Below are 13,116 nucleotides of genomic sequence, written 5' to 3' on the forward strand. Positions count from 1 at the left end.
ATTGCATTTCAGATATGGGATAAGGAATTATTTTAAATCAAGTAAGTGGAACTAAATAGACAGTGAGGGAATTAGAATATATTATATGTAATATCAACTACAGTCCAATCTTTTAAACTGAAGAAAAAAAATTACAGCTTACTAGAAGCCTGCCTGTTATTTGGATGTTAAAAGATTAAAAATAAAATTTCCTGTCCTATCTCACCCCCAGGATTTTGTTCAGTTTATTGTCAAGATACCTTTTTCTCCTCTCGTTTCCCCAGAATATTCGATTACTCTGTTTTGAAAATAAGAACATTCAATCCAGACCCATATTGTATATACTACTTTAGAACAACTTATGATGAGAGAAAATATTGAAGAGAGGGTCAGATAAAAGGAAGAGGCTCTTGTACACTATCAAAGATGAAAAGTGGGGAGAAAAGGTTGGTATGATAGGAGAAGGGTGTGAAGATGAGTATAACTTACCCAATGTTGTCTATGGCATGTGTGGCACATTAGGCCAGTGAGGCAATAATATTACCCACACACAAAGGGGCAGTACGGATCTTCCCTCCATCCTTCTATAAAATGTGGAGTGTACCATTTTAAGAGGAATACCATAAAGTGGGTGGACCATTAGCCACATTAGTTGAACGCTGGTTTTTACAAATGTCTTCTACTGTATCCAAGCTGAGTAGCTATAATTAAGATCTTTTTATATATATATATATATATATATATATATATATAACTGCATCAGTCAGCAAAAGGTTTCCCTATTCCAACAGACCTATCATGCATCTTGAATTTTAACAAAAAGATGCTTGTTTAAAAAAAAGAAAGGGAAATAGCATATTTTTTATCAAAAAGATGAAACTTTTAAAGAGAAAATATCAAATATAAATCACACAATGTTTCAAATGCATACACGGAGAAAGGGCAACTTTATGAATATTCAGAACTTTGGCATTAAAATTTCCCCTAAGTCACCAAGACAGAAGATGATAATGTCCCCTTATCTATTATAAAAGTTAATCTTGTAAAACTACTAATACATTCAATCTTCAATTAAAAAATATTAAAAGCTCCTACATTAGTTTGCATAGGGCAGTTATTTTCTCATTTTAACGAGGTGTTTTTACTGCCTGGCTATCTCTCCAGGAGATATACAAAGAGTTAACTAGATTGATTAGGCTAAAACAGATACCTTTATGTTTTAAACGGTTTGAAGGGAGGGACAAATGAGCATGCACAATTTTTTAATTTTTTTGAAAAACTGAATGTAAGTGAAGTTCTCTCTTGCACAGCACAAGCATCTGTAATTTAAAGACAAGAAATGTAAGCTTCAGGTTTTTATGAGCCTTCACATGTTGCTGCCAGACTCAAAGTTTTTAAAAAGAAAGAAAAATCCCATATCTGAAGATAAATTTGCTAATTCTGGATAAACACCATGTGTCTCAGTACATTTCTGGCACTTACCTACACATCTGCATGATGGGAAATCATACTGAGTCTTGACAGGTGTATCCAATAAATTTTTTATAGGAGTATCTAGTAATTTGGAAGGTGACTCTAAAAAATTATTGAGAACAGAACCAGCTGTTCTTTTGGTTGGTGTCTTTTCTGAGGAAGGCATTGCTTGCTGCTCTAAAGCTGGGGTGTGGCTATCAAGTTCTGCAGCAGTGGTTTGTCTAGTTAAAACTGTGACTGGCCCTGACATTTCAACTTTTACTTGCTTCTGTGATTTTAGAGTAAGAGCCTTATGGTCAAATAATGATTTGACCTGAAATTGCTTCAGATGCTGCTCCATGGTCTCAAGGATGCTCCGCTGCTGCATGTTATCACAGCTCGGAGGTGGAATCTCTTGCTTGGGTATCTTTTTCCACATTTTGTTTTCTGGCTGTGCTGACATGAGGCGCATACAGGCGTGGGGCTTGGATCCCGGTTCGACTTTAATTGGCCTTTGCATCTGACTATGGCAAGACTCAGCTTGGAGCTGTTGTGTTTGCTGCTGTTCTTGCTTCTGCAAAAGGTGCCACCTTAGAGCAGCATGCTTTTGGATGTCCTTCTGGGGCAGGGTCTGAATGTGACTTCCTGCCTGATTGGGCAAAGGGAACGCATTTGCTTGGTTTTGCATCAGGTACCTTTGCTGAGCGAGCTGTGCAGCTTGTTGACTAGACATATCTTGGTTTCTGTTTTTATATCCCTGTAGAACTGAAGCTTGTTGAGGCTTCTGTTCTAGTTCTTGAAAGCACCTGTGAAGAACATCTTGCTTTGGGGTCACATTATTTGGAAAATATTGCATGTGATGTGAGTTTGGGATCTTGTTTCCTGCAAAGAGTTCAGAATTTACAGTCTGTTCTTTATTTTCTGGAACTACGTGTATATTGTTTGAACAAGAAATCTGCACTTTGCTTGCATTTGACTTCAAGATCTGACCATAGGGGGAATTTATACTATTCATATTCTGTACTTGCTCCAGTCCCACTTGGGGATTATGAGTCTGGAAGTCACTTGATTTTGAATGTTGATCTTCACCACGAAAGCATTCTTCTACTTTAATCTGGCTAAAGAATGATCCTTCTCTTTGCTGATCATTGTTGCCTTGGGGATGAGAAAAGGTCTGGGGCATCTGTTCCTTATTCTTCATCTGTAGTTTTTGCTGCTGTTGCTGGTTTTGAGAGAAATGTGAAGTCTGGGATGGTTGTGTTTGTGCTGCCTGCTTATGAGGCTTATGTTGTGAAAGGTGTGAGTTTGAGAATGGGTCAGTCTCAGAAGCCTGTTGATTCAAGTGCCGTTTCAATGTTGGGGGCATGAGTTTCTCAGTTTGGGGATCTGGTCTTTGTTGGAAATGACACCTCAGGGCACAGACTGACTGTCTGTGAGCTTCGGGTGAAGGGTCCGTTTTGGAGAAGTGCACCTGGAGTGAGGGTTTTTGGAACTGGAGATGCTGGTCCACTGTACCTTGAGACTGCCCTTGATTCATCTCAGCTTGGTACCTTGGTGGTCTCTGCCCCGGCTGCATTATTTTCTGGGTGTAAGCTTGCCCTGGGAGCCCCCCAGGCACGTTGGAATTTCCAGTGTATTGTTTGGAGGTCATTTGATGGGAGGGGTTGGACTGATACTGAAGAATTGACCGCAGGGTTGCCTCATTACATTTCAGATGGGATTCTGCTTGATGACAGTGAGGGGCCTTCAATTCAATCCATCCTGGTTTCAGATAGGGCTGTGTTGGGAGCACAGGGTCTCGTGTCTGTTCCTTGTCTTGACTCTTGAAGATCTCTTGCTTTTTGTGTCCCATCAACTGCTGGCAGTGGTCCTGTGCATCTCCACTGCTACCAAGAATTGGTGGGTTATGTTTGAGACGTTCTGATAGTTGTCTTGTTTTCTCAGAACACAATGGAACCGTCACTGTCCCTGGAGTCCGTATGTCATTCTTGTTAACACAATAATTCTGAGGCCTTTCTGGAAGCATCGGAGAGGGCTTGGATACTTGTGTAGAGGGAGTTGGACTCTGGGATGGTGGTGCCTCGTGGTGACCCTCTATTTTCACTTCCCTTAAAAGAGTTGTGTTACTTTGGCTGGGGTAGTGATGGTGTTCTTCCAAAACTCCATCATTCAGAGTGCTTTTTCCTTCCGAAGGAAGCTGAGGAACCTGCGGAAGAGGTGGAGGGGGAGAAAGAAGCAATTGTGATGGTGGTGGTGTGGTAGTGGCAGAAAAGGAATCCTTAGTGAACACTGAGCTTTGCTTGAAGTAAGCACCATTCATTTCATTTTGCTTTAAATACCGTTCAGAGCTGCCACCAGGAGCCTGCAAATTGCTGCTGGAACCTGAACAGAATTCTTCATCAGATACTAGCTTTGTGGTTCCTTGGATGTTACTGTTTTCTGCCGGAGACGGGCATATCTCAAAAACTGACTTTCGTTGCTCTGGTTTCTGAAAGGGACAGGCCCCTAGCACTGCAGCTGGTATACTGGCACTATCAGCACCACAGGCCTCAGTCACCACTGCAGCTGGCTCTGGAGGCAGCTCAGAGTTCGAGGTCTGTGGGAAATTGATCTGCCCTGAGGTATGCGATGGGTGAGTGATCTCACAGGACAACTCATTAGTAGCCTGACTGTTAATGGCATGTATGTGAGATGTGGTTTTCTGCACCGCAATGGAAACACAATCTGGATAATATTGAGACAGCGTCTTTTCCAGGAGTTCACCATGTGTGTTTTCCATGGAAGAGGCAGAAACTGTAGCACCATTAGGCATTAGCACTGCCTTATTTTTAAGAAGTAATACAATGTTCTTGTCGTGGTAGTTAGCATGTTTCCCCTCCTGTTGGTTCAGAATCTGAAGCTCTGGATTTTCAGATCCACTGCAGTTATGTGATGAAAAAACAGTGAAATCTTTAACTTCATTTCCTTGGGCTGCAGAGCTAACAGATTCTCTCTTATCACTCATATCGGAGACATTGGGTTGACTGCTGCCTTTGCCTGGATTTCTTTCTTGGCTTTCCCCGAAGTTCTTTCTTTCTCCATTGGCCTTTTGGTCTTGTTTCAGTTTCTTGTTCTGATGGAGCCCAGAGAGAGAAGGTTCACTAACTGTGCGCTTTATCCCTCCATTTTGCAAACATCTGGAATACCCTCTACTTTCTTGTATAAAGTCTGGACTCACGCGACTATTCTGACTTCCTTTCATGTGGGGTATTCCATAATGACTCTTGAAAGACTGCCACTTGGTGTCTCCATTTACTTCTGGATAAGGTCTCTTGGTTAATGGGCTTCCATTCTGGAGCTTTATAGCCAGAGGTTCTGTCTGGCAAATGGGAGAAGAAGATGGTATCAGGAATGGACTCAGTCTGTTGCCCTCAACATGGTTCGTTCTATCCTGTTCCATCAGGCTTGCTTCGGGGCCATCCACAAGGCTGCCCTCTGAATGAATTCTAAAGCGTATGGAAACAAAAATTAAAGTACATTAATATATATCTAACACTAACAGTACACCTTAGAGAAGAATTGTGGCATTAATAATACTGGAATTCCTAGACATAGCAAACTGTGATACTCATTTTCATGTCTCGGAGTGACAGCCAAGAGCTACTCAGGAAAGGATTATTCTTGTCTTACCAGCAACTCTGAAATATTTATGGTCACAGTAAACAAAGATCAAAATCAACAGCTAATGTGGGAAGTTCATACTGTATTAGTAAATAGTATCAACTTCCTTCCCAAATAATTCTTTTTGTCAAAATGCTAAAAACAATAGAGAAAGACGACCTCCTTTCTTTCTTCTCTAGCACCTTACATATCCAATCATTTGCTAAGTTCTATCAATTCCATTTCCTATGTATTCGTTGAATCATCTTCACTGCCACTAGGTAGCCAGATCTACATTATCTTGCTTCATTATCTACTGTAATAGTTTTTTAAAGATTTCTCCTGAGCCCAGCCTGTCCTCTCCCCAGTCCTTCAAGGATCCTTCAAACTGTTATCAAAGGGAATGTTCTAAAAGGCAAATCTGATGTCATACCCTTCTTAACACACTTTATTGACTCCATATTGCCTGCATTCGTAGTTCTCAAACTCTTTACCCAGACACACCTGGAAGATAAGGCACAGTCTCTGCAGCGTTGACATTCCAGGGGAGGGGGTAGGGGTGAAAGTGTAGTTTATAAAATGCCTTTTCTAAGTGATTCTATATTTTCCTCTACAAGATCTGGCTGCCTACTTCTTTTGAGAATTCCTGCCTAATATAAATGGTTTTTCATATGCAGGTTTCTATTTTTCTGTCCTCCTCCTTGCTCCCACAGATTATACTCCAACTATAACAACAGCTTATAAATACCCAAACATTGCAAGCTGTTTCAGACCTCCATGCTGTTGTTTTATCTGCCTAGACTGCCTTCCTAGTCCTCTTATTGTGCCCTGTGACTCCTGCGTCTGGTTACAACTGTCTCAGATCACCTCCCCTAGAATTTTTTCCTTGATTTTCCAAAAGAATTACTCACTCCCAGTTTTATCCCGCTTTTTGATCTGGTATATGGTCTACTGCTGAACATATCACATTCAACTGTATTTTGTTTACTCTCTCTTACTGGACTGCGAATTCCTTAAACATATCCTACTCTATTTATCTCTGTGCTCAGAGTGAGCATCCAATCAGTTTCACTAGACTGATATAAATTTGCTCATCTTGTGATCGATCATTTCTTTATTCAGTCATTCATTCAAACTTTTCGAGATCAATACTGATGGAGATTTCAAAGTCCAAAATGACAGGGAAAGCAGGAAGAAATGGGCACCAGAAAAGCAAAAATAATCCATTATATAAAGTGAATGCTGCCCCATTCATTATAGAGTCATGCTTTATTTTCCCACAGTTTTTCTCATTAAATTTATTTTAAGGCTATAAGTAGGAAAAAAAAAATCAAGACTATTTTCCCTTTGGGCTATAAAAAAGCTCTATTAAAATAGCCATTGCTTACTAACCAAGACAAATGAAACAGAGGAAGAAGCAAACACTGGGAAGCAACACTAAAGTTATCACTTGCAGAGAATAAGATTGTATACTGGCCAACCAAGAGAATCAACTGAAAAACTGTTACAGACGACAGTAAAGTAGCTAGAAAAAAAAAATAACAGCCTTGGTACCTAAAAGCAACAACCAGTCAGAAGCTATGGTGGAATAAAAAACTGTAATAGAAAAAATATTTTTAAAATACTAAGAACAAACTTAAAAAGAAATGTGAAAGACCTATCTGAATAAAACGTTAAAACAATACTGAGGGATACCCAAACACAAAAACAGAACAAGTAGAAAAATATAATATGTTCTTGTATAGTTGTCAAATTAATCTATTCATTTAATGTATTTTCATAAAAATACTAAAAGAATGGGTTGAGTTATTAAGAAGCTGACTCTAAAGTTCATGTGGAAAAATAAACAAATTGGATAACCAGGAATAATCTGAAAGAGAGTCATAATGGGGCTCGGGCAGGGTAGGAGCCAAATGGAAAGATATTAAAAAGCAACAAAAGCTCTACTGTACTTAAAACAGCTCGTACTTGCACATAAATAGATAATAGAGTGTTTATAAGACCAATGGAATAGAATAGAATGTCCAGAAATAGATTCAAACACACATAGAAATATAGTATGAGGTAATGATGGCATTTCAAATAAATATATTAGAACAATGGAATAGTTTTCTGAAAAAATGATACAGTTGGATCGGCCCTTTATATCTTGTACCAAAATGTATTCTAGATGGATTTAAATTCTGAATATGGAAAACAAAACCCTAAAAAAATTAAAAACAGCCTGAGAAAACTTAAAAAAAATAATCGAATGACTGGACAAGTTCTTTGTGACACAAAATCTAGAAGCCATAAAAGATGAGGAAGTTCAATAAACTTTGTGCATGTAAAAATAAACCCACAGCAAAGTTAAAAGTTACATAATACTTAATATATAGGACTCATACACATTGACAGGGAAAAGACCAACCATCGAACAGGAAAAAATGAGCAAAGGACATGGACAGTTCACAGAAAATGAAATGCAAGTGGCTTTTAAATATTTTTAAAATGTCCATCAGAACTTATAAAAAGAAATGCAAATTAAGACTGCAACAAGTACAGTTTTTTTTTCAAATTGGCAACGAACAAAAACTTTAATAATACACTACGTTGGCAAGCATATGGGGAAACAGACATGTTGTCACGTAGTTCTCAGGAGCCAAAACTAATACGAATACCATACAGGAGGATTTAGCAATATCTACAGAATTTCGTAGAAACTTCCTTTGATCCTTCAGTTTTAAACTCTCATCTAACAAATATGCACATATTTGTTAAACCATGTATGCACAGTGTTTTGCACTAGCAAAGTTTGGAAACAACCTATATTTTCAGATGAAGTATTTCCAAGTAATTAAATGAAATAAAGAAAGCTGCAGAACAGTATGTATAAGAATGCCACAACCTGTACCTTTACAAAAATAAAAATAAAATCAGCTCTGGGAGAATATACAACAGACTGGTTATAACACTTTGCCTACAGGAAAGGGAATGGGGAGGCTGGAGAATAGTACTGAGAGGGAGATTGTTTTTAACTGTGTCATTTTGGAACTCTTAGGCATGTATATTAATAAATAACACTTAAATCAAAAGGTCATAATTCCTAATGACAAATAAAAATAACAGAACAAAGTGATATCTTTATTTCTGCTAGACCTACTTCCTTTCAAATGTTAAGAGATGGGCTAGATGTGCATAGTCACTAGTCACAAATGGCCATTGAGCCTTTGAAACGTGGTTAGTCCAAATTGAGATGTTCTGTAAGTATACATACAAAGACCTTAGTGTGGACCAAAAAACATAAAATAACTCAATTTTAAAAAATATTTATTACATGCTGAAACTGTGCTATATTGGATATAATAAGTAAAAAATATATCATTACATTTCATGTGTTTCTTTTTACTTGTTTTAATGTGAATACTGGAAAACTTTAAATGCGGTATGTGGCTTATGTTGTATTTCTATTGGGTAGCTCTGAGCTAAACCAATACTCTTAATTATCAATAACCTTTCATAAAAAAACCTTTAGTTTCCAGAATCATGAAAATTGATTTGTAGTCTTTGATGTACGGAGCTTCTCCAAAATCAGGGGCATTACCACTTTTGAAAAATTAAGAAGCATAGGAAAGCGGCCAAGATGGTGAAATAGAAGGACCCTAACATCACCTCCTCTTAAGAGCACACCAAAATCACAACAATCTGCAGAAATACCATCCTTGAAAAAGACTGAAACCTACCAGAAAAGATCCTCTACAGCTGAAGACATAAAGACGGGGCCACAAAGAGACTGGTAGGAGAGGCGAACTCCCAATGTAATCAAATTCCATATCCCCCAAGGTGAATGAACCCAAACTGGAGAATAATTATATTACAGAGGTTCTCCCATAGGAGTGAGAGTTCTGAGCTCCCCACCCTGGGCGTCCAGCACGGGGAAGAAGAGCCCCCCAGAGCATTTGGTTTTGAAGGCCAGCAGGGCTTGATTGCAGGAGCTCCCCAGGATTGGGGGAAATAGAGGCTTCACTCTTAAAGGGTGCACACAAAATCTCATGCACACCGGGACCCAGGCCAAAAGCAGCAATTTGATAGGAGCCTGGGACAGACCTATCTGCTGGTCTCGGAGGGACTCCTGGGGGACTGGTGGTGGATAGAGAGGGGGGAATTCATCTGCATGAGCTCTCCCAGAGACTGACATTTTGGCACCAGGACCTGGCCCCACTCAGTAGCCTGCAGGCTCCAGTGCTGGGACGCCTCAGGCCAAACAACTAACTGGGTGGGGACACAGCCCCACCCATCAGCAGACAGGCCAGCTAAAGACTTCCTCCTCCCACAGCCTAGAAAATGGGGGAAAATATTTGCAAAGGATGCAACAAGGGTTTAATTTCCAAAATGTACAAACAGCTCATATAGCTTAATAAAAAAAAAAAAAATCCCAAGCAACCCAGTAAAAAAATGGGCAGAAGACCTAAATAGACATTTCTCCAAAGAGGATATACAAATGGTCAATAGGTACATGAAAAAATGCTCAACACTGCTAATTATTAGAGAAATGCAAATCAAAACTACAATGAAGTTTCACCTCACACAGGTCAGAATGGCCATCATCAAAAAGTCTACAAATAATAAATGCTAGAGGGGGTGTGGAGAAAAGGGAACCCTCCTACACTGTTGGTGGGAATGTAAATTGGTATAGCCGCTATGGAGAACAGTATGGAGGCTCCTTAAAACACTAAAAATAGAATTACCATATGATTCAGCAATCCCACTACTGGGCATATACCCAGAGAAAACTCTAATTAGAAAAGATACGTGCACCCCAATGTTACTAGCAGTACTATTTACAATAGCCAAGACATGGAAACAACCTAAATGTCCGTCGACAGATGAATGGATAAAGAAGATGTGGTACATATATACAATGGAATACTACTCAGGCATTAAAAAAGAATGAAATAATGTCAGCAACATGGATGGGACCTACAGATTATCATATACTAAGTGAAGTAAGTCAGACAGAGAAAGACAAATATCATATGGTGTTACTTATATGTGGAATCTTAAAAAATGATACAAATAAACTTATTTACAAAATAGAAATAGGCTCACAAACTTATGGCTACCAAAGGGAATAGCAGGGGGGTGGGGGTGGAAGGGTGAGGTAGGGGAGATTGGGACGTACACACTGCTATATATAAAGTAGGTAAACAAGGACCTAACGTGTAGTACGAGGAACTAGGCTCACTATCCTAGAATAACCTACAGTGGAAAAGCATCTGAAAAAGAATGTGTGTGTGTGTGTGTGTGTATAACTTAATCACTTTGCTGTACACTTGACACTAACACAACACTGTAAAATAACTATACTTCAACTAAAAAAATTAAGTAAGAAGCATAGACAGAAGCTTAGATAATTCTTCACAGACTAGGTCAATTAGCTTTCTAAACACTACAGCAAAAAATGCTTCCCTTTGGCAACTGTAAAACTGATTTACACATATACCAAACAAAATGTATTTACATGTACATTATGTTGTTATATATTATATAAAAACTTGTAGTCTCTGTATACAATATATAGTCCTACTTAATTTTTTAGATAAAAATATTTATATAAAAAGTATTTAACACATTACTCTCTATTACGATCCATACCACATAATTTGGACATTCTTCAAAGTGTCAAGGGCAGAATTACAATGGATGGAGTTTGCAAATCTTTTATGAGCATAATAATAGCTTCTAAGAAGAATGAAGGTGACAATTTTTTTTCAATATGGAGTTTTAAACACAATAGCCATTTTTAAACACTAATTCTATTATTAGAACTATTCTGTCCATGACAGCAATTCCTTTACTGAATACAACCATCAGATGTAAAAAGTTAAATGGTTAACTTTTTCAGGGAGGACAGGAAAATTGTATATTATTTTTCCATTTTTGGATGAGGATAACTTGTTATTTGAGGATTATTTGTTATTGGTCTATGAATCTAATTCAGAATATTTAAACCAATAAAGTGCAATTTTAGAGGGAGAAAAAAGAAATATTTTCTTTGACTTCTGACTTCTTTCTGTGGCCAAACCACACTTTTTGTGTATACACCCCAGAATATTACACAATCCAGTAACCTTCTTGCAACAGCACTCTTATAATCACCTAGTGCCTTTATACTGATATTGGAAGCATTATTTATTTTTAATGAAAAAAGAAAGAAATGAGACCTGTTCATTTTGATCACTGTAGAAATACTGAAAAAGCTTTCATGCTATAATTTTTACAGGGCATATAAATATACAAAGTTTTTTCAAGCTTATAAAAGTCAATAACATATATAAAACAAATCTTCCAAGATAATTTTTTGTAGATATCTACCTGCTAATCTGTGAAAATAGAGTTAACAGGTTATTTTTACAAATTGAGGGGAATAGGGAAACTTTTTCCATAGTTTAAGTTTTTTTTTGAATGAATGAATGTAAATTTTTGCTATAGAGATATTTTTGTATGGCATTCCTTTTGCTCCTCAGAGACTAAGAATAGAAATAGTTTCTATTCATTCAGATCTGCTCTTTTACATGACTGATATCAGAAATATTTTGAATTCTCGTAATTGATTTGAGATTCAAATGAAATATCCTTCATTTTTTCCTACACTCAAGAACATATAATTAATATGATGTATAGTACTGATCAGGATACTATTTCATTGTGAAACTGAATGTTCAATTTTTTTTTTATTGGAGTATAATTACTTTAGAATGTTGTGTTGGTTTCTGCTGTATCACAAAGTGATTCAGCTATATGTATACATATATCCCCTCCCTCTTGGACCTCCCTCCCCCCAATCCCATCCATCTAGGTTATCACAGAGCACTGAGCTGAGCTCCCTGTGCTACACAGCAGATTCCCACTAGCTACCTATTTTACACATGGTAGGGTATGTCAATCCTAATCTCCCAATTCGTCCTACCCTCCCCTTACCCTCCATGTCCACGTCAGTTCTCTACGTCTGCGTCTCTATTCCTGCCTTGCAAACAGGTTCATCTGTTGCATTTTTCTAGATTCCACATATATGCACTGATGTACGATATTTGTTTTTCTCTTTCTGACTTACTTCACTCTGCATGACAGACTCTAGGTCCATCCACATCTCTACAAATTACCCAATTTCCTTCCTTTTTATGGCTGAGTAATATTGCATTGTATATATGTACCATACCTTCTTTATCCATTCATCTGTCATTGGACATTTAGGTTGTTTTCAACCTGGCTACTGTAAATAGAGCTGCAATGAACATTGGGGTGCATGTGTCATTTTGAATTATGGTTTTCTCAGGGTATATGCCCAGTAGTGGGATTGCTGGGTCATATGGTAATTCTATTTTTAGTGTTTTAAGGAACCTCCATACTGTTAACAGTATTCAAATGTTTTTAAAGTAATGCCAGCTCTTGGAGGTTTGTATATGGTAATTTATACCAAATAAAATTGTAATATAGTTAATGCCAAATAAATTTATGTCTATAAAAATCAGGAGAGAGAATTTTCATTTTAGAACAAGACTCAATTTTTACAGTAGGGACAGTGACTCACCTACAAGGACATTGGCCAGTCAAAACTAAGGCACTAATATTTTCTTAAAACTGTTATGAAGTTTATATGCAAGGGCATAGGCAGAAGAGCCTTTGGTCAACCTGGAAAGGATGATTGGTTAAGCTTACCCAGTGTTGTTTTTCATGGTGTCAACACTTGATGTTATAGCATTTAGTTACAGTTTCAAAATGAACAGTGAGCTTTTAACATATTCCTTAAGAGATGTTCTTACAGATGATGGCTGATTTCAAGCTCTCAACCGCCAGCTCACAAAATTCCTGAAAACTTCACAATCTGCTCTTGCAAACTGTTAAGAGCTGGTTCTAGGTACACTACTGTTAGGGCTACCAAAATATTAACAAATCATATTTCTTTCTTTTCTTCTTTTTTGGAAATAGAATGAAAGTTCCCCAGGAACAAATACATGCCATATTATTTGGGTAGTCTTCCTTGTTTCCACAATAGTAGTGGACAAA

At 37.8% G+C, this 13,116-nt stretch overlaps 1 protein-coding gene across 10 annotated transcripts in view; it reads right to left on the reverse strand.

Annotated features, from left to right (window-relative positions):
* The window catches only part of TET2 (tet methylcytosine dioxygenase 2), a 133,818-nt gene that overhangs the window by 35,531 nt on the left and 85,171 nt on the right, over positions 1–13,116 (reverse strand). For 9 of the 10 annotated variants that reach the window (XM_089911617.1, XM_022567067.3, XM_089911618.1 and 6 more), the window contains one exon: positions 1,462–4,916. In XM_089911617.1, the coding sequence (XP_089767743.1) occupies positions 1,462–4,870 (3,409 nt within the window). In that variant the 5' untranslated portion in view covers positions 4,871–4,916. Of the gene's footprint in view, positions 1–1,147; positions 4,917–13,116 lie in introns of those variants that run through there. The other variant, XM_089911620.1, reaches the window with a different exon arrangement.

Source organism: Delphinapterus leucas, chromosome 5 (assembly GCF_059928025.1).
Source record: "Delphinapterus leucas isolate spDelLeu-1000000601 "Yukka" chromosome 5, BTC_Dleu_Yukka2, whole genome shotgun sequence".
In the NCBI taxonomy this organism is placed as follows: Eukaryota; Metazoa; Chordata; class Mammalia; order Artiodactyla; family Monodontidae; genus Delphinapterus; species Delphinapterus leucas.